At 42.3% G+C, this 22,894-nt stretch overlaps 1 protein-coding gene across 1 annotated transcript; it reads right to left on the bottom strand.

Annotated features, from left to right (window-relative positions):
- Nucleotides 1-2,984: 2,984 nt before the first annotated feature.
- dusp7 (dual specificity phosphatase 7) lies at nt 2,985-22,536 on the bottom strand. The gene is made up of 3 exons (XM_014134132.3): nt 21,650-22,536; nt 12,548-12,979; nt 2,985-4,183 (listed from the first exon to the last, which is right to left on the bottom strand). The coding sequence occupies exons 1-3, from the start codon at nt 22,056-22,058 to the stop codon at nt 3,873-3,875; spliced, it is 1,152 nt and encodes a 383-aa protein (XP_013989607.1). The 5' UTR covers nt 22,059-22,536; the 3' UTR covers nt 2,985-3,872.
- Between the last annotated feature and the right edge of the window lie 358 nt (nt 22,537-22,894).

Below are 22,894 nucleotides of genomic sequence, written 5' to 3' on the forward strand. Positions count from 1 at the left end.
GAGCTTATAACCTCTTCCAACAGCTAGAGCTTATAACCTCTTCCAACAGCTAGAGCTTATAACCTCTTCCAACAGCTAACGCTAACAACCTTCCTCTCCTCTATATGACCCCACACTCGAGTCGTACAACACATTTGGTACAACGGTTGCGATACAACAGAGGATTTTTCAGCATGACGTATTAGAAAAAAATATATAAATTGTATCGCGACCGTTGTGTGAAACGCGTTGTACATCAGTTGTGCAACCTAAAGGTCCGGGTTCGATCTGTATGGCTGAAGTTCAGCGTGATTGAAATGTAAAGGCAATGTTCCCCGTGTCAGCAGAGACTCCATTCACGGGCAACGCCTGTCGGCTCAGTGGGAAATTACCTTTCATTTAGGTCGCACTACCTTCAGCAATACAGATTACAGATTTAATAGAGTCCAAGGTGTGAACGGGGTCTATACCAGGCAGGCAGGCAGGCAGGCAGGCAGGCAGGCAGACAGGCAGGCAGGCAGGCAGGCAGGCGGGCAGGCAGGCAGACAGACAGGCAGGCAGGCAGGCAGGCAGGCAGGCAGGCAGGCAGGCAGACAGGCAGGCGGACAGGCGGGCAGGCGGACAGACAGGCGGGCAGGCGGGCAGACAGGCAGGCAGACAGGCAGGCAGGCAGGCAGGCAGGCAGGCAGGCAGGCAGGCAGGCAGGCAGGCAGGCAGGCAGGCAGGCAGGCAGGCAGACAAGCGGGCAGGCGGGCAGGCAGGCAGGCAGGCGGACAGGCGGGCAGGCGGGCAGGCAGGCGGACAGGCGGGCAGGCAGGCGGGCAGGCAGACAGGCAGGCAGGCAGGCAGACAGGCAGGCAGGCAGGCAGACAGGCGGGCAGGCGGGCAGGCAGGCAGGCAGGCAGGCAGACAGACAGACAGGCAGGCAGGCAGGCAGCAGTAATAGTAGTAAAGAAACTGATGTCATCGTCCGTCTTCCAACCCGTAAATGAACCACCAACAATGAACCACCAAACACCTCCCAACTAAGGGTTGCAAAATTACAGTCATTTTCTACAATTCCCAGGTTTTCCAGAAATCCTGGAAGAAGGATTCCCGGATGTTCTGCTTGTTCCCTCAATATGGAAATCTCCAAACCAGGATTTTTTGGGAAAACCTGGAAATGTAGAAACATTTTCAAACCTATTCACAACCAACCTTTTCCCTGTGTAGTCACCCACCACCCCACAAGGTAGAGAGCACACAGTAGCATGCTCATGTAGAGAATTTAGCTAATCTTTTATTCCTAATATAATATAAATCATTTAGAGTAATTTAATATGTATAATATAGCCATGGCTTGCAGGATGATTGTTCCCACGATTAAAACTCTTTCGGAGGATGTTGGGATCTTTGCTTAAACCAAAATAAATGAACCTACGTCCCAAATGGCACCCTATTCCCTCCGTAGTGCACTACGTAGGGCTCTCCAACTCAACTCTGGACCTGGAAGACAGTTCTACTGCATTTTAGTCATTGTTTCCCTCTAATCAGGGAATGATTTAGTCCTGGGACACCAGGTGTGCAATTCGTTATCAGATAGAACAGAAAACTAGCCGGCTCCGGACCTCGTAGGGTAGGGGTTGAATATCTCTGATGTAGGGAGTAGGGGGGACATTTGGGATGCATGCTATCTTTCATATACAATTAAGGAACAATAAGCTTTAAATTAAGTGCTTCACCCAGCTCAATCTCTGAATGTCCCTCTCTTCTTCTCTCAATCTCTGAATGTCCCTCTCTTCTTCTCTCAATCTCTGAATGTCCCTCTCTTCTTCTCTCAATCTCTGAATGTCCCTCTCTTCTTCTCTCAACCTCTGAATGTCCCTCTCTTCTTCTCTCAATCTCTGAATGTCCCTCTCTTCTTCTCTCAATCTCTGAATGTCCCTCTCTTCTTCTCTCAATCTCTGAATGTCCCTCTCTTCTTCTCTCAATCTCTGAATGTCCCTCTCTTCTTCTCTCAATCTCTGAATGTCCCTCTCTTCTTCTCTCAACCTCTGAATGTCCCTCTCTTCTTCTCTCAATCTCTGAATGTCCCTCTCTTCTTCTCTCAATCTCTGAATGTCCCTCTCTTCTTCTCTCAACCTCTGAATGTCCCTCTCTTCTTCTCTCAATCTCTGAATGTCCCTCTCTTCTTCTCTCAATCTCTGAATGTCCCTCTCTTCTTCTCTCAATCTCTGAATGTCCCTCTCTTCTTCTCTCAATCTCTGAATGTCCCTCTCTTCTTCTCTCAATCTCTGAATGTCCCTCTCTTCTTCTCTCAATCTCTGAATGTCCCTCTCTTCTTCTTTCAATCTCTGAATGTCCCTCTCTTCTTCTCTCAATCTCTGAATGTCCCTCTCTTCTTCTCTCAATCTCTGAATGTCCCTCTCTTCTTCTCTCAATCTCTGAATGTCCCTCTCTTCTCTCAATCTCTGAATGTCCCTCTCTTCTTCTCTCAACCTCTGAATGTCCCTCTCTTCTTCTCTCAATCTCTGAATGTCCCTCTCTTCTTCTCTCAACCTCTGAATGTCCCTTTCTAAATCTCTCTCAATCTCTGAATGTCTCTCTCTGAATATCTGAATGTCCCTCAATCTCTGAATGTTCCTCTCAATGTCTCTCTCTCTCTCTCTCTCTCTCTCTCTCAATGCCTCTCTCTCTCTCTCTTTCAATGTCTCTCTCTCTCTTTCAATGTCTCTCTCTCAATGTCTCTCTCTCTCTCTCTCTCTCTCTCTCTTTCAATGTCTCTCTCTCTCTTTCAATGTCTCTCTCTCAATGCCTCTCTCTCTCTCTCTCAATGCCTCGCTCTCTCTCTCTCTCTCTCAATGCCTCTCTCTCTCTCTCTCAATGCCTCGCTCTCTCTCTCTCTCTCTCAATGCCTCGCTCTCTCTCTCTCTCTCTCTCTCTCTCTCTCGCTCTCTCTCTCTCTCTCTCTCTCTCTCTCTCAATGCCTCTCTCTCTCTCAAGTGCAAAGAAACGATAGGCTTCACCACTGTGCAAACTGTATTAGGTCATCTTTACAAACATAGAAAAGAAATTACAAAAACAACCAGAATATTATCAAAAAGTTATTTTCTGTTGGTCTGTTTTCTCTTTAGTTATACTATCTCCTTCAGCTGTTAGTGTGTTTTTGTACAGGTAAGAGTATAGTAGTAGTAGTAGTAGTAGTAGTAGTAGTAGTGGTAGTAGTGGAAGTAGAAATACATTTGTGTGTAAATGTATTCAAATATACAAATGCATACATACATACATACATACATACATACATACATTCTGATAATACGTACTTGTAATTACATTGTTATTAGCATCACTTGAACAGACTTGTGTTTTGTTTTAATAATAACTTAAGTTTGTTAAAAAAAAAATTGACCAACATTCAATAGAGGGAGACCAGCTCCATACGGGTGAATCCAAGACCCTCCAACACATTGGCACCATCATCATCATCAAGACGCTGTTGATGAGGAGCTTGTACAAGAGGACGACAATGAATCAATGAATGACTGCAGCAGATCCATCTATCTGTGTTACCCATCTTTGTATGATTCTCTGTACGGTTCTGTCTACATCTAGGACTTCTTCCTTCCTTAGACATAAAATAACAGGCTGGTCAAAAAAGATGACAAGATAAGGCGCTTCCCAAACCACTGTGGAGATTAAACAGCAGAACAGGCTTCCTCCTCTTCCTCTCTGAGAGACCAATGATTCAACAAGCCAAAACAGACTTCCATTTGGCATCTGTTCTGTCCCTGTCCTCTTCCCATGTCCATCCACCATCCCAGACTATCCGCTGTCAAAGCCAGCCAGCCTCTGACGATCAGAAGATAAACATTCACATCCAAGTTGGCCGCTCAAGTCTCGCCCCTCCTAACCTTTCATGTAGATTCCAGCGTGTCGAGCTGGAACACGTTATGATTGGTTGGCGTGGTGAAGAACAGCTGGTCATTGGTGGAGGTGTGGTTGTCACATGGGCTATTGAGCCCTAACGTTCTCTCAAAGTCCAGAAGCTGACCCATGAAGTTGAAGTTGGGCGAGATGTTGGATTTCTTGCGTTTGACGAAGTCGTAGGCGTCGTTGAGCGACAGGTTAAGCTTCTGCATCAGGTATGCCACGGTGACCGTTACCGAGCGACTGATCCCTGCCAGGCAGTGCACCAGGATACCACACTTTTTGGAACGAGCTTCATCTGGAAGAGAGAAGGTAAAGATCAGTTTGAGGTGTTTTTTAATGCAACATAAATGAGTTTTACTTACTTTATTGAACTTGTGTGAAGCCTTTGAGTGTTCAGAAATATTTAAAAGAGAACAGCTATACCAACTCCACCTCTCTGGTTTCAGGAGTTTATAATGACAGAACAGCTACACCAACTTTTTAGGTTATTGTCCTGCTGAAAGGTGAATTAATCTCCCAGTGTCAGGTTGAAAGCAGACTGAACCAGGTTTTCCTCTAGGATTTTGCCTGTGCCTTGCTCCATTCCGTTTATTTTTTTATCCTGAAAAACTACCCAGTCGTTAACGATTACTAGCATACCCATAACATGTTGCAGCCACCACCGTGCTTGAAATATGGAGAGTAGTACTCAGTAATTTGTTGTATTGGATTTGCCTCAAATATAAAACTTTGTCCTCAGGACCAGAAGTTAATTGCTTTGCCACATTTTTTTGCAGTATTACTTTTGTGCAAACAGGATGCATGTTTTGGAGTATGTTTATACAGTACAGGCGTCCTTCTTTTCACTCTGTCAATTAGGTTAGTATTGTGGAGTAACTACAATGTTGTTGATCCATCCTCAGTTTCCTCATCTCACAGCCATTAAACTCTGTAACTGTTTTAAAGTCACCGTTGGCCTCATGGTGAAATCCCTGAGTGGTTTCCTTCCTCTCTGGCAACTGAGTTAGGAGGGACGCCTGTATCTTTGTAGTGACTGGATGTATTTATACACCATCCAAAGTGTAATAAATTATTGCACCATGCTCAAAGGGATATTCAATGTCTGTTTTGTTTACCTATCCACCAATACAGTGCCTTGAAAAGTATTCATCCCCCTTGGCGTTTTTCCTATTTTGTTGCATTACAATCTGTAATTTACATGGATTTTTATTTGGATTTCATGTAATGGACATACAGAAAATAGCCCAAATTGGTGAAGTGAAAAAAATAACTTGTTTAAAAAAATTCTAAAAAATGGAAAAGTGGTGCGCGCATATGTATTCACACCCTTTGCTATGAAGCCTCTAAATAAAATCTGGTGCAACCAATTACCTTCAGAAGTCACATAATTAGTTCAATAAAGTCCACCATTAAAAAATGGAAAGAATATGACACCACAACAAACCTGCCTAGAGAGGGCCGTCCACCAAATCTCACAGACCAGGCAAGGAGGGCATTAATCAGAGAGGCAACAAAGAGACCAAAGATAACCCTGAAGGAGCTACAAAGCTCCACAGCGGAGATTGGAGTATCTGCCTGGCCACTTTAAGCCGTACACGCCACAGAGCTGGGCCTTACGGAAGAGTGGCCAGAGAATTAAAGCAATTGCTTAAAGAAAAAAATAAACATGCCTTTTGGTGTTCGCCAAAAGGCATGTGGGAGACTCCCCAAACAGATGGAAGAATGTACTCTGGTCAGATGAGACTAAAATTGAGCTTTTTGGCCATCAAGGAAAACGCTACGTCTGGCACAAACCCAACACCTCTCATCACCCCGAGAACACCATACCACCATGTTTTTCATCGGCAGGGACTGGGAAACTGGTCAGATATGAAGGAATGATGGATGGTGCTAAATACAGGGAAATTATTGAGGGAAACCTGTTTCAGTTTTCCAGAGATTTGAGACTGGGACGGAGGTTCACCTTCCTGCAGGACAATGACTAAGCATACTGCTAAAGCAACACTTGAGTGGTTTAAGGGGAAACATTTAAATGTCTTGGAATGGCCTAGTCAAAGGCCAGACCTCAATCCAATTGAGAATCTGTGGTATGACTTAAAGACTGCTGTACACCAGCAGAACCCATCCAACTTAAAGGAGCTGGAGCAGTTTTGCCTTAAAGAATGGGCAAAAATCAGTCCAAAGTAACTAACTAACAGGCCCTAACTAATTAACAGGCCCTAACTAACTAACAGGTCCAAAGTAACTAACTAACTAACTAACTAACTAACTAACTAACAGGCCCTAACTAATTAACAGGCCCTAAATAACTAACAGGCCCTAACTAACTAACAGGTCCTAACTAACTAACTAACTAACTAACAGGCTCTAACTAACTAACAGGCCCTAACTAACTAACAGGCCCTAACTAACTAACAGGTCCTAACTAACTAATTAACAGGTCCTAAATAACTAACAGGCCCTAACTAACTAATTAACAGGCCCTAACTAGCTAACAGGCCTTAAATAACTAACAGGCCCTAACTAACTAACAGGCCCTAACTAACTAACAGGTCCAAAGTAACTAACTAACTAACTAACAGGCCCTAAATAACTAACAGGCCCTAAATAACTAACAGGCCCTAACTAACTAACAGGCCCTAACTAACTAACAGGTCCAAAGTAACTAACTAACTAATTAACAGGTCCTAACTAACTAACAGGCCCTAACTAACTAACAGGTCCTAACTAACTAACAGCCCTAACTAACTAACAGGCCCTAACTAACTAACAGGCCCTAACTAACTAACAGGTCCAAAGTAACTAACTAACTAATTAACAGGTCCTAACTAATTAACAGCCCCTACAGTAGCTTTACATATTTCCCTAAAAGTGGAGCAGCAATCCCTGTTACCACACATTCCAGCGATTGACCGAGACCCTCAAACTCTGACTCGACCCTTTCACATATCATAGTGTGTTTCTTAACTGTGGCACTTTCAAAACAAACACGGCGCTGGATATATTCCAGAGCCAAACCAAAACTACACATTCCCGTGAAGCCGATGAGGGGAAAACCCTGGGTATTCGTCCAGTAGTAGGCTGATTAATTACATACTGAAACTAACCACAAATGGTCTGATCTAAAATATTGAAACTATTGGCAAATAGTCTGGTCTGAAATACTGAAAATATAATCAAATAGTCTGGTCTGAAATACTGAAACTATTGTCAAATAGTCTGGTTCTGAAATACTGAAACTATTGTCAAATAGTCTGGTCTGAAATACTGAAACTATTGTCAAAGCGTCTGTGCTGCGCGTCTGAAATACTGAACAGCTAGCGGTCTGTCGAACAGTCAGTCTGGGTCTGAAACTGACTGCAAAGCGGCTGATCGCTCGCAAATAGTCTGGTCTGAAATACTGAAACTATTGTCAAATAGTCTGGCGTCTGCTGCAAAGCGGCTGAGGTAATAAGTAAACATAATAAAACAAACCTCTGTTATAATTCTTTGTGTATAGTCGTGACTCAACTGGCCTGACTAACACGGAGTCCTACACCGTCTTGTTTGATTCGCAACAGTCAAAACAGATTTATTTTATTTTCTATTGCTACTGCGGATCCAAGGTGAAAACGCGTCCAGATTGGTAGACGTGGGAGTTTGTCTTGTGCAGAGGGAATAAGTCAAGAGAAACTTTCTGAAAGGATTGTTGCTGTGGAACCCTATTCCCTATATAGTGCACTACTTTAGACCAGAGCCCTATTCACTATATAGTGCACTACTTTAGACCAGAGCCCTATTCCCTATATAGTGCACTACTTTAGACCAGAGCCCTATTCCCTATATAGTGCACTACTTTAGACCAGAGCCCTATTCACTATATAGTGCACTACTTTAGACCAGAGCCCTATTCCCTATATAGTGCACTACTTTAGACCAGAGCCCTATTCCCTATATAGTGCACTACTTTAGACCAGTGCCCTATTCACTATATAGTGCACTACTTTAGACCAGAGCCCTATTCCCTATATAGTGTACTACTTTAGACCAGAGCCCTATTCCCAATATATAGTGCACTACTTTAGACCAGAGCCCTATTCCCAATATATAGTGCACTACTTTAGACCAGAGCACTATTTAGTGCACTACTTCAGACCAGAGCCCTATTCCCAATATATAGTGCACTACTTTAGACCAGAGCCCTATTCCCAATATATAGTGCACTACTTCCGTAGGGAACGGGGTGCCAATTAGGATTCAGGCCCAGGTGTGACCATGAACAGAGAAGGACTTCGGGGACTAGTAATAAACCTGCGTTATTGACAGGATGACAGCTACAATACAGCTTCTCTCCTTATTTCACCGCTGTACACGTTTATTTAACACTGTCTGACAAACTGTACCCAGTGGTTTTAACTCTTTTGATGAAGAGAAGAGACAGCTGTTTTCACAACAAAAAAAGAAGAACGTTTCAACATCAATTTTGATGTCAAGTCAATTAGATAGCTAACACAAATGCTGCTATAACTGATGCTAATGTCTTTCAAGTCATGGATGAGGTTAAACTGTTTTTCTTCACTGTTTCCCCCTGAGGTTTTTATCTTGCATTTATATTTTAGTTATCTAGCAGACGCTCTTATCCAGAGGGAAGTACAGGAGCAATTAGGGCTAAGTGTCTTGCTCAAGGGTACAGACAGATTTTTCACCTAGTTACCTCAGTGATTCGAACCAGCAACCTTTCAGTTACTGGCCCGACGCTATGAACCTCTAGCCATCCATCAGTCATTACATCAGCCAAACAACCCTAGATATCATTCATTACATCAGCCAAACAACCCTAGACATCATTCATTCATTACATCAACCAAACAACCCTAGATATCCATCATTCATTACATCTAGAGGTCGACCGATTAATCAGAATGGCCGATTAATTAGGGCCAATTTCAAGTTTTCGTAACAATCGGAAATCGGTATTTTTAGACGCCGATTTGCAATTTTTTAAATTTATTTTGTATTTTTACACCTTTATTTAACTAGGCAAGTCAGTTAAGAACACATTCTTATTTTCAATGACGGCCTAGGAACGGTGGGTTAACTGCCTTGTTCAGGGGCAGAACGACAGATTTTTACCTTGTCAGCTCGGGGATTCAATCTTGCAACCTTACGGTTAGTTAACTAGTCCAACGCTCTAACCACCTGCTTTACATTGCACTCCACGAGGAGCCTGCCTGTTACGCGAATGCAGTAAGAAGCCAAGGTAAGTTGCTAGCTAGCATTAAACTTATCTTATAAAAAACAATCAATCAATCATAATCACTAGTTAACTACACATGGTTGATGATATTACTAGTTTATCTAGCCTGTCCTGCATTGCATATAATCGCTTAGGTACACGTTGCTCCAACCATAAACATCAATGCCTTTCTTAAAATCAATACACAAGTATATATTTTTAAACCTGCATATTTAGTTAATATTACCTGCTAACATTAATTTATTTTAACTAGGGAAAATGTGTCACTTCTCTTGCAAACAGAGTCAGGGTATATGCAGCAGTTTGGGCCGCCTGGCTCGTTGCGAACTGTGAAGACTATTTTTTCCTAACAAAGACAGCCGACTTCGCCAAACGGGGGATGATTTATCAAAAGCGCATTTGCGAAAAAAGCACAATCGTTGCACGACTGTACCTAACCATAAACATCAATGCCTTTCTTAAAATCAATACACAGAAGTATCTATTTATAAACCTGCATATTTAGCTAAAAGAAATCCAGGTTAGCAGGCAATATTAACCAGGTGAAATTGTGTCACTTCTCTTGCGTTCATTGCACGCAGAGTCAGGGTATATGCAACAGTTTGGGCCTCCTGGCTCGTTGCGAACTAATTTGCCAGAATTTTACGTAATTATGACATAACATTGAAGGTTGTGCAATGTAACAGGAATATTTAGACGTAGGGATGCCACCCGTTGCTAGCTAATTTGTCATGGGATATAAACATTGGGTTGTTATTTTACCTGAAATGCACAAGGTCCTCTACTCCCACAATTAATCCACAGATAAAAGGGGAAACTGGGAAGTTAGTTTCTAGTCATCTCTCCTCCTTCAGGCTTCTTCTTCTTTGGATTTTATATGGCGGTTGACAACCAACTGCATTACCAGTTGGTGCATTACCACCACCAACTGGACTGGAGTGTGGACCTCAGTTCATCTTTCAATCACCCACGTGGGTATATAATCCTAAAAACCAATGAGGAGATGGGAGAGGCGGGAATTGCAGCGCTTCAAGCATCACAAATAGAACAAAGTTCTATTTTTGCACCTGGCTAAGCAGACGCTCGTTGACGCGTGCGAGCAGTGTGGGTGCAACAATTGTATTAATTATGGATCCCCATTAGTTCCTGCCAAGGCAGCAGCTACTCTTCTGGTGTTTATTATGGATCCCCATTAGTTCCTGCCAAGGCAGCAGCTACTCTTCCTGGGGTTTATTATGGATCCCCATTAGTTCCTGCCAAGGCAGGAGCTACTCTTCCTGGAGTTTATTATGGATCCCCATTAGTTCCTGTCAAGGCAGCAGCTACTCTTCCTGGGGTTTATTATGGATCCCCATTAGTTCCTGCCAAGGAGGCAGCTACCCCGGGGGGTCCCCGTTCCTGCCGCGCGCCCCCGGGTTTATTATGGATCCCCATTAGTTCCTGCCAAGGCAGCAGCTACTCTTCCTGGAGTTTATTAATAATCCCCATTACTTCCTGCCAAGGCAGCAGCTACTCTTCCTGGGATTTATTACAGATCCCCATTACTTCATGCCAAGGCAGCAGCTACTCTTCCTGGGGTTTATTATGGATCCCCATTAGTTCCTGCCAAGGCAGCAGCTACTCTTCCTGGGGTTTATTATGGATCCCCATTAGTTCCTGACAAGGCAGTAGCTACTCTTCCTGGAGTTTATTATGGATCCCCATTAGTTCCTGCCAAGGCAGCAGCTACTCTTCCTGGGGTTTATTATGGATCCCCATTAGTTCCTGCCAAGGCAGCAGCTACTCTTCCTGGGATCCAGCAAAATTAAGGCAGATTAAAAACCTTACAATACATTCCTAACATATTAAGTGTGTGCCCTCAGGCCTCTACTCTACTACCACATATCTATAACACAAAATCCATGTGTGTATAGTCCGTATGTTATCGTGTGTTTGTATGCATGTGTCTATGTTTGTGTTGCTTCACAATCCTGCTGTTCCATAAGGTGTATTTTTATGTGTTTTTTAAAAATCAAATAGAATAACGTTTGTGTAAATTTTGCAACGCTCGCGCATGCAAGGGTGGTGGTTGGTGGGTGGTCAACATGTTAGTCTATCCTTCATTCTTCAGTCGTCACAGTGGTTCTCACGATGACCTACTCTACTTCATTCACAGTGGTTCTCAAGATGACCTGTCCTACTTCGTTCACAGTGGTTCTCAAGATGACCTGGCCTACTTCATTCACAGTGGTTCTCACGATGACCTGGCCTACTTCATTCACAGTGGTTCTCACGATGACCTGGCCTACTTCATTCACAGTGGTTCTCAAGATGACCTGGCCTACTTCGTTCACAGTGGTTCTCAAGATGACCTGGCCTACTTCATTCACAGTGGTACTCAAGATGACCTGGCCTACTTCATTCACAGTGGTACTCAAGATGACCTGGCCTACTTCATTCACAGTGGTTCTCAAGATGACCTGGCCTACTTCATTCACAGTGGTTCTCAAGATGACCTGGCCTACTTCGTTCACAGTGGTTCTCAAGATGACCTGGCCTACTTCGTTCACAGTGTTTCTCAAGATGACCTGGCCTACTTCATTCACAGTGGTTCTCAAGATGACCTGGCCTACTTCATTCACAGTGGTTCTCACGATGACCTGGCCTACTTCATTCACAGTGGTTCTCAAGATGACCTGGCCTACTTCATTCACGGTGGTACTCAAGATGACCTGGCCTACTTCATTCACAGTGGTTCTCAAGATGACCTGGCCTACTTCATTCACGGTGGTACTCAAGATGACCTGGCCTACTTCATTCACGGTGGTACTCAAGATGACCTGGCCGACTTCATTCACAGATTCCCTTCTGTTGTATAACGAGTGTGCTAGAAACCTGTAAGGCCAACTTTTGATGAGTTAATTAAAAGGCCCACTCTGTGATTTGATGCTATAATCCTTCCAACGCTAGAGCGACTCAGATCAAGTCATGACTCATAGCGTTCATGGTGTGAAATGAGGCGTGTAGCAGGAAATACCACAAACCGCTCAGAAGAGATCAATCAGAGTTGTTTCGTGAAGGGTGAAGCATCTGAGTCTTGTTAGTTTAAGTTGCTGACTAATACATCTATACTATATATATTTTGAGTTATAAAATTTGTTATTGTACTTATAAATCTATGTTTTAAGCAATAAGACAGCTTGTTTGACTCAGCCAACAACTTAATGAGTCTATCAATGCCTAATTTAGTTTTATAGTTATATAACCTGCATGCCGGTGGGAAGAGCTGAGGAAATCGTTTTCAAATGAATCAACTATGACCTGGGTTCATGAAACATTACGCAAACGAACATTACAACACAAGACAAGAATGAAAAGACTTTGAACTCCAGCTGATCTGTGATTGAACAACATCCAAATGAGCAGACTAGTGCCACAACTCACCAATGAAAGAAATGGCCTCTGGGAAAAACTGCGAGAGGTTTTGGCTCCAGTGATCGGAAATGGGGATCTGTTTGTACTTGAAGTCTCCGTCGTGTTCAAACATGTTGGGCAGGTTGGGCGTGACGTTCAGGATATACTTAATATTATACTTCCCCAGGATATCCAGGTTGGTGGAGTCTTTGGCACAGCCCAGGTAGAGGTACGGTAAGATCTGGACCGGGAAGGCAGGCTGGTTGTTTGGGAGAGGGCTACCCTCGGACTCGGTAGCGCTGCCCGGCTCTCTGTCCGATGACTCCCCGTCAGAACAGTCAGGGCTGATCCTCAGCCCCCCTAGCCCCAGGACAGACGCAGGCGGGGAGCTGCTGGGGGAAGAACAGTCAAGGTTGATCTCACAGTGTTCTGGGTAGTCTGTCTGGAACTTGTTGAAACCACCTGGAAACAACAATGGAGACGTTTTAGAATAGAATCAAATAAAATAGAATCAAATAGAATAGAATCAAATAAAACAGAAGAGAACTGCTGTAAACAACAACAGAGATGTTTTAGAATAGAATCAAATAAAATCAAATAAAACAGAAGAGAACTGCTGGAAAGAACAACAGAGATGTTTTAGAATAGAATCAAATAGAATAGAATCAAATAAAACAGAAGAGAACTGCTGGAAAGAACAACAGAGATGTTTTAGAATAGAATCAAATAGAATAGAATCAAATAAAACAGAAGAGAACTGCTGGAAAGAACAGGAACACAGATGGGTCAGAATCACAATATGAGAAAGATTCTGTGACACCTCATTCCAGCTATTCTGTAAATACAATACAGAGAGATTAGATTAGATTATAGCTTTATTGTCCGATGTGTAAATTGGAATATCGTCTCTGTGTGTGATGAATGATAGCATGAACAGAGATCTACCAGAATACTGAACAAAAGGTGTGAACAGCATATATCAATTCAAAATGGTGAAATAAACTCCAAAAAACAACCTGATACTATTTATATGTGGAGACAGGAAACGGAGATAGGCCTACTTCCTACATGATGGTAAGATAAAATGTATACTGATACATTAGCACATTAAACCCTATAACACAATAATAAACCCATCTCAAACACTGATGTTTTGGGAATGGGATTACTGTATATCCCACGTTTCCACTCCTTCAACATAAAAGGACATTACATTTCATAGGTCTATCTTTCTATGGATATGGGTAATGAATCTGGGCCCGGTTCCCCCCCCCCCCCAAAAAAGCATCTTATGGTTAAATTCATCGTTAGATCCTTCGTAGGAGCATCGTTAAATCTCCGAGCTGTTTCCCAAAAAGCATGGTTATTAACGTTGCACTTGAAAACGCTCGTAATTTAACGTTAGACCACTGGTAGAACAGCTAAATGCATCGTAAAGATGCTTTTCCCCCCCCCCCGCGTCACTTCATACACAGAACATCTCCGGTAAATGTAGAATCTCATGGTTTATCCGCTATGACCGCCATAACTTTAGAACAAATTTGACTACCAATTCAAAGTTGCCCATGTCTTTGCATCAATTCATACAAACAAGCGACGTATAAAAAGGATGCATCAAATAAATACAACTGAGATGAAAGCATTAACATGTAAATACAGTTGGCTATAGGCCTATATATTTAAATCATATTGAATTACATTGCTTGTTAAATCAATTGAGTTGCTAAATTGCTACTTGTAGGCTACTGTCTGTAATTTGTCTCAATATCGTTTATGAAGTTTAGCCTATTATATAGGGTAAGCATTAGAATAAGCCGCCTGAATATTTGCCGTCATACGTGATAATATCTCTCTAGGAACTGATCCGTCGTCAGTACTGGTGGAATAATTATAATGTTACGGTAAGATTTAAATGGAGAAATCTGATCCGAGAGCAGAGCTGTCTTTCTATCAATTCTATCAGTATTAACAACGTGCCTCAACGATACAGTTTTGCGAATGTTCTTTCTGCAAGGTGTTTTGAGAAACGCATGTTACATCTTCGGTCGTCGTACGAAAAGATGCATCGTTAAAAACACCCATGAGCCTAAATTCCATCGCCATCGGGAAACGGGACCAAGATTTGGAACTACTACTGTCTACATAACCAAAAGTATGTGGACACCTGCAGATCGAATCTGGAGTTGGTCCCCCGCTTTACTGCTATACCAGCTTCCAGTCTTCTGGGAAGGCTTTCCACTAGGATGTTGGAACATTGCTGCTGGGACTTGCTTCCATTCAGCCACAAGAGAATTAGTGAGGTCGGGTACTGATGTTGGGTGATTAGGCCTGGCTCGCAGTCGGCGTTCCAATTCATCCCAAAGGTGTTCAATGGGGTTGAAGTCAGGACTCTGTGCAGGTCAGTCAAGTTCTTCCACACCGATCTCAACAAACCATTTCTACATGGACCTTGCTTTGTGCACAGGGGGCATTGTCATGCTGAAACAGGTAAGGGCCTTCTCCAAACTGTTGCTACCAAGTTGGAAGCACAGAATTGTCTACAATGTCATTGTATGCAATAGTGTTAGCCCGAACCATGAAAAACAGCCCCAAACAATAATTCCTCCTCCACCAAACTTTACAGTTGGCACTATGCATTGGGGCAGGTAGTGTTCTTCTGGCATTCGACAAACCCAGATTTGTCCGTTGGACTGCCAGTTGGTGAAGCGTGATTCATCACTCCAGAGAACGCGTTTCCACTGCTCCAGAGTCCAATGGTGGCGGGATTTACACCACTCCAGCCGACGCTTGGCATTGCCCATGGTGATTTTAGGCTTGTGTGCGACTGCTCGGCCATGGAAACCCACTTCATTAAGCTCCCAACAAACAGTTAGTTTACTGACGTTGCTTCCAGAGGCAGTTTGGAACTCGGTAATGAGTGTTGCAACAGAGGACAGACAATTTTTACGCGCTACACGCTTCAGCACTCAGGGGTGAGCTTCTGTGGCCTACCACTTCGCGGTTGAGCCGTTGTTGCTCCTAGAAGTTTCCACTTCACAATAACAGCACTTACAGTTGACCGGGGAAGCTTATTGTTCTTAGCATAGCACCCCGTTTATTGCAAAATGTGATTTCCCAGTAAAGTTATTTTGAGATCTGGCCATTCGGTAGCAATTACGAGATGATAATATATTATTCTTTGAATGACAATATTATAATTTACCAATGTTTTCGAATAGTAATTTTGTTATGTTCACCGGAAGCATTTCAGAGAAGAAAAAAATCTGAATTTCACGCTACTGTAAAATGCTGTTTTTGGATATAAATATGAACTTGATGGAACAAAAAATGCATGTATTGTATAAAATAATGTCCTAGGAGTGTCATCTGATGGAGATTGACAAAGGTTAGTGCATAATTCTAGCTGGTTTCTGCTTTTGGTGACGCCTGACCTTGAATTGAAAATGGATGTTTGTACTTTTGTGGCTATGTACTGTCCTAACATAATCTAACTTTATGCTTTTGCCGTAAAGCCTCTTTGAAAATCGAACAATGTGGTTAGATTAAGGAGATGTTTATCTTTTAAATTGTGTAAAATAGTTGATTGTTTGAGAAATTGAAATTATTAGATTTTTGATGTTTTGAATTTCCAGCCTTGTTAGCAATCCCGACTCGGGGTTCATTGCTAACCTGTAGCCCCAACAGGTTAACAGGGCAGAAATTTTACGAGCTGGCGTGTTGGAAAGGTGGCATCCTTTGACGGTGCCACGTTGGAAGTCACTGAGCTCTTCAGGAAGGCCATTCTACTGCCAATTTTTGTCTATGGAGATTGCATGGCTGGGTGCTGGATTTGTTAGACCTGTCAGCGACGGGTGTGGCTCATCAGAATCCTTTAAGTTAGACCTACATCCCAACTGGGAGACGAGGCCCTGTGCATTTATGAAACGAAAGTATTTTCCAGAAGGAACACAGTACAACATGGCAGAACCATTTTAGAACATTAATTGAAAACATATTTGGTTCATTCCACATTCTTTCAAAAACCCTTTAAATAATTCATATAACATGTTTACTGGATTAGGTTAGTCTAACAGTCGAAAGTTAAAGGGCTTGAACCATTGTGATTCTTACTACTGTGACAGAGTAAGAAATAAGCGACTATTAGACAATAGAAGAAGAATTTATCATTTCCACGACTGCCTTTCCACGATTGATTCCAACAAAGGGACAACAACAAAAAAATATGAAAAAAAAATATATAAATTGGTTTAACTTGAAGCACTTGAGAAAATATCAAATCAAAATCAAATCAAATGTATTTATATTTAGCCCTTCGTACATCAGCTGATATCTCAAAGTGCTGTACAGAAACCCAGCCTAAAACCCCCCAAACAGCAAGCAATGCAGGTGTAGAAGCACGGTGGCTAGGAAAAATAAAGAGCAGTATTATTTTCTGTAATGTTTTATATCCTAATACTGTGTATTATGGCATGGGAACCGGAGCTGCATTCCACTGACTTTTCATTCAGACAACAATTATTTTACAACTTTAATATGATACAGACTCGAAAGGAAAATAATAGTGTAACTTGTTGAAAGGGAAACAAATAGATACATACTATAATACTGTTGCCTTGATTTAACTACAATTTAACTTTGGGCTATAATCCAGTGGTAACTACAGTATCTTTATTTAACTTGGCAAGTCAGTTAATAACACATTTTTATTTACAATGACGGCCTACCGAGGAACAGTGGGTTAAACTGCCTTGTTCAGTGGCAGAACGACAGATTTTGTACCTCGTCCGCTCGGGGATTCGAAACCACTAGGCTACCTAGTAGCCCCTTAGGAATGGCTGCAACCTGGTTTCACAGCATTTCGTATTATTCTGTACGTAAATTCGTGACACTCCATTTAGTATGATATGTTACCAATTACAATTCATATGATACAGTATGTTACGAATTGCAACTCGTACAATATGTTACGGATTTGCCAAACGTATGATATGTTGCGAATTCCAATTTGTTGTTGCTAACGTTAGCTAGCCTAGGCGTTAGGCAGTGATGCCAACTGCTGAGGGCCTAAAATGGTGACACTTTCTTTTTGCACTGAAACATGCAATAAATCCCTGCTAGGGGAAAATACAGGATTTAACTAACTAAACAACAAATAATATAATCTATATGATCAGTCTCTGTGTGTAAAATAAAAAGTGGTTCATGTGAACCGAACTCACAGCTAAAAAAATGTAAAGAAAACAATCCAATGTTATTTGTTGCCTAGACTTTATGTAACCGATGTGAAATGGCTAGTTAGTTAGCGGTGGTGCGCGCTAATAGCGTTTCAATCAGTGACGTCACTCGCTCTGAGACTTGAAGTAGGGTTTCCCCTTGCGTTGCAAGGGCCGCGGCGGCTTTTGTGGCGCGATGGGTAACGATGCTTCGTGGGGTGTCAGTTGTTGATGTGTGCAAGGGTCCCTGGTTCGAGCCCAGGTTGGGGCGAAGAGAGGGACGGAACCTACACTGTTACATTTACTCCAAATGACACTCAAGTCTTGAGGAAAAAAACAATACACTAATATTGCAGTTAGCCATGACAGCCTTTATAATAGAAGGCTTGTGACCACACACATCTAAATATTGAACTTGGGGAAGAAAAAACCCCATCTTAAAGTAGAAATAGAATAAAAACAAACAAGCATTCTATTGTTGGTCTATTATAGTAGCCATTATCGTAGACATTGATCAAGTACACAAGGCCACATTTGTGCAAAAATAATATTCACTGAGTAAAAAAAAAAAAAAATCAAATCGCCCCTCACTCATACAGGTGTTACTGTCAAGTTCAACACAACTAAAACAATATATTTTGTCTGCACATTATTACATTGTACACTTTCTGCCTGTGGACGTCTGTTCTACAACGTGCCAGCAGAGCATGGTACCCTTTGTTGGTATAATTGATCTCTTTCAGGCAGAGAGTACACCTGGCATACCCCTTTGTATCCACTGTATTGAAGAAGTGAGACAGAGGGAAAGTGTGTGGTGTTTCTTTCACCTCTATAGAGGCGTCCAGTTTAAACCAGGACCAACTCCAGCTACACTTGATCCCTGAATCCACTTGTTTAACAAGCAACGCCTCATTTTCACCTAATTCTCTCATTCTGAATATTAACCACAGACTGTAGAGGGAAAACATTCGTTAACAGATAGTGGTTAGTTCGTTAACTAGTTAACATTTCACACAGATTGCCAGGGTTTAGTAAGTAACTAACACGTTATAACTTGAGGAACGGCAAGGAGTCGTTTTACCAGTTAATACTATAGCGAATTGGTTAGGTTACTAACGTTACCAGTTAATACTATAGCGAATTGGTTAGGTTACTAACGTTACCAGTTAATACTATAGTGAATTGGTTAGGTTACTAACGTTTACCAGTTAATACTATAGCGAATTGGTTAGGTTACTAACGTTTGCTCATCTGATGTTGTAACGTTAGCTAGCTAAAATTAGCTTTCTGACTTTATTAACCAGCAAATTTTCTAAACTATAAACTCAATTATTTGATCAGATAAGTTGGCTAATGTTGCTCAATATTTCTCTGGCTAGCTAGCGGGGAATTCGATCCAGCTAGCAAGTTACTTAAAATACTCGTTCCACCACACTTTCTCCCTCACCTCAAACTTTCCAAATGGCAGTTGTTTTTTCGGTTACAGCTCATGAAGTACGCATCATCACCTTCTCACCCGCGGTCTCCGTGGTCAGGCTTCTCGCCTAACGTTACCTCATCGTTATCGTTCAGGGGACGCGCTGCTGTAACTGACAAGCTGCCTTTCCAGAGCGAACGCTGATGCTGTAACTAGTAAATTGGTTGTCTCTTCTTTCTTCAGTCGCGTGCTGCACTGCATTCTGTTGTTATGTGAACGATTGGCTGAGCCTTGGACACAGCCAGTATTGCTCCACCCCCCCCCCCCCCCCTAAAGTTTTATCATCGGATCTACACAAATCACGTAGGTCACCTATTTTGGATTCAAAATGGCGAATTTCACTGAAAGGTGACTAGTTTTCATCCCTGGTTAAGATTAAGGTTAGGAATTAGGTTAAAGGCATAAGGTTAGGGTTAACCTCTTATGGCTAGGGGGCAGTATTTTCACGGCTGGATAAAAAACTTACCCGATTTAATCTGGTTACTAATCCTACCCAGTAACTAGAATATGCATATACTTATTATATATGGATAGAAAACACCCTAAAGTTTCTAAAACTGTTTGAATGGTGTCTGTGAGTATAACAGAACTCAAATGGCAGGTCAAAACCTGAGAGATTCCTTTACAGGAAGTGGCCTGTCTGACCATTTCTGGAACTTCTTTGCCATCTCTATCTTTTACTAAGGATCTCTGCTCTAACGTGACACTTCCTACGTCGTCCATAGGCGCTCAGAGCCCGGGAAAAACCTGAATGTCGTCATCCCAGCCCCAGGCTGAAACACATTATCGCCTTTCTCAAGTGGCCGATCAAGGGACTGTGGGCTTAGGCGCGTGACCTGACCGCCCCCATCTTTGTGATTTCTTCCTCTGTTTGCCGAAAAGGAGATTCCCGGTCGGAATATTATCGCTTTTCTACGAGAAAAATGGCAAACAGATTTTAAACAGCGGTTGACATGCTTCGAAGTACGGTAATGGAATATTTAGAATTTTTTTGTCACGAATTGCGCCATGCGCACGACCCTTCTTTACCATTTCGGATAGTGTCTGGAACGCACGAACAAAACGCCGCTATTCGGATATAACGATGGATTCCACTTTTGGACCAAACCAACATTTGTTATTGAAGTAGCAGTCCTGGGAGTGCATTCTGACGAAGACAACAATGGTAATGAAACTTTTGTAATAGTAAATCGGAGTTTGGTCAGGGCTAAACTTGGTCGGTGTCTAAATGGCTAGCCGTGATGGCTGGGCTATCTACTGAGAATATTGCAAAACGTGCTTTCACCGAAAAGCTATTTTAAAATCGGACATATCGAGTGCATAGAGGAGTTCTGTATCTATAATTCTTAAAATAATTGTTATGTTTTTTGTGAACGTTTATCGTGAGTAATTTAGTAAATTCACCGGATGTTTGCGGGGGGTATGCTAGTTCTGAACGTCACATGCTAATGTAAAAAGCTGGTTTTTGATATAAATATGAACTTGATTGAACAAAACATGCATGCATTGTATAACATAATGTCCTAGGGTTGTCATCTGATGAAGATCATCAAAGGTTAGTGCTGCATTTAGCTGTGGTTTTGTTTTTTGTGACATTATATGCTAGCTTGAAAAATGGGTGTCTGATTATTTCTGGCTTGGTACTCTGCTGACATAATCTAATGTTTTGCTTTCGCTGTAAAGCCTTTTTGAAACAGTGTGGTTAGATAAAGGAGAGTCTTGTCTTTAAAATGCTGTGAAATAGTCATATGTTTGAAAAATTGAAGTTTTTGTATTTTTGAGGAATTTGTCATTCGCGCCACGCCTATCATTGGATATTGGAGCAGGTGTTCCGCTAGCGGAACGTCTAGATGTAAGAGGTTAAGGTTAGAGTTAGGAGAAAGGTTAGCTAACATGCTAAGTAGTTGCAAAGTTGCTAAAATCGTATGTGATGAGATTCGAACACACAATCTTCGGGTTGCTAGACGTTTGTGTTATCTACCTGACCAACCACCCTCCTTTCAATTTTTGCCTTTAATAACCTCCTGTCTTATGTAACCTTAGTAACCTCCTGTCTTATGTAACCATACCAAACATAATATATCATATAGTACATTAAAATCCAGACAGTGAATTTAGTATGTTACGTCTAGCCTATGAGACCAGGCTGAGGAATAGAATATAGTTTGGGCTATAGTGGATTCGCAAACTAACAGGTAGTCTAGAACAGAATAGAATATACACTCTTAGAAAAAAAAGGGTTCCAAAGGGGTTATTTGGCCCTATAGGAGAACCCTTTTTCGTTCCATGTAGAACCCTCTTTGGAATGGGTTCAACATGGAACCCCAAATGTGATTTATCTGAAACCAAAAGGATTCTCTAAAGGGTTATCCTTCCCCCCCCAAGAGTGTAGAATAGAATACGGAAATATCACAATGAAAGACCAAAGAAACTAACTCTCACCTTCCAGGTAAAAAGCCTTGCACCCGTCATCCCGGAGCTTCTGCAGCAGCATGCCGAGGACAGAGCTGACCAGCCCGGTCTCCTGCCAGTCCGTAGTGGCCTCGTCGTAGAGAACAACCATATCTGTCTTGCATCGCTTTACGAATTTCTCCTTATCCTCGTTGTTGGGGATGATGGACCGGATCGGTAGATTCCCCTTTTTAAGTCTCCGCAGCATCAAACCGGGAATCGCCAGATTGATGGCCGACTCAATGTGTGACGATTCGTAGAGTTCGTGAGATCGGCAGTCCAACAGCAGTAGTGAGCTCAACCCGAGCCCGGACTCAAGTTCCTCTTGAAGCCATTCCACACTTTTACTCGACATCATCTCTGTCACGACCCGGGAACCCTTCCAAAGAGTAATTTTCATTAGGGAAATATAGATGCTGCTCTTTGCACTAACACACGGGCAAAAATAAATAAATCAAAAAAAAATCACGGCAATAAAGTTGTACTCGTGTGGATATGGAGAGAACCACGTCTGTCCGCTCTAATCACTGTCGTCCCACGATACAGCAGCGGATCTCCAGGGCCGGTACACGGAATCAACACACCACTAGGCTTAAACACATGAACGATATTTTCTTTCAGACCGTAGAAATTATTCTGGACTCATTCAATACCCGTCGACGATTTGATACTGCGTTCTTTTAGCGTCCCATTACTGAAAAGATCCCTCTATACGCTAAGTGTTGTCTGGTTTATTATAAATCTGATCCAAATGTGGCTTCCAGGTGAATCATAACTACAGCACATTATATTTTTTTTGGGGGGGGGACATTTGCCTTTCGACCGCCTCCCGTGTGTCATTTCCAGTAACCGTTATGAGAGGCAGACTGAACTGAAGGGGAGTATGCAGACAGGAGGGCATGTCACTGAAGGAAAAGGAGGAGTTCGGGAACAGTTAAAGACGCAGCGCACAGCGGAGCGCACAGCGGAGAAGAGATTCGGACATCGTGTTCCCTCTATGTTTCTCGCCACTTGAATAGCACACATAATGGGCTAAAATATGTGACTGATCATTAATTCAACCTGTTCGGATTCCGGGGCAACTGGAGAAGTCTCTTGGGATCTTCAAATGCATAATTTGCATAATTGCGTCGAGAAACATTTTTTGGGGCAAACTCTGGCACAGAGACTATTATTCCATGATTGGATAGGATAGACATTGGACCATAACAATACAATTAGCTAAGATTGTCCCTT

Source organism: Salmo salar, chromosome 12 (assembly GCF_965601325.2).
Source record: "Salmo salar chromosome 12, fSalSal1, whole genome shotgun sequence".
Classification (NCBI taxonomy): Eukaryota; Metazoa; Chordata; class Actinopteri; order Salmoniformes; family Salmonidae; genus Salmo; species Salmo salar.

What these genes read in the sequence shown, in the direction of transcription:
- dusp7 (XM_014134132.3), bottom strand. Translation starts at nt 22,058, where the DNA reads ATGAAAATTACTCTTTGGAAGGGTTCCCGGGTCGTGACAGAGATGATG. An exon ending in CAAGGCTTTTTACCTGGAAG is followed by an intron (nt 12,980 to 21,649) that starts GTGAGAGTTAGT and finishes TGTTGTTTCCAG; the next exon opens with GTGGTTTCAACAAGTTCCAG. An exon ending in AGAGGCCATTTCTTTCATTG is followed by an intron (nt 4,184 to 12,547) that starts GTGAGTTGTGGC and finishes TCTCTCTTCCAG; the next exon opens with ATGAAGCTCGTTCCAAAAAG.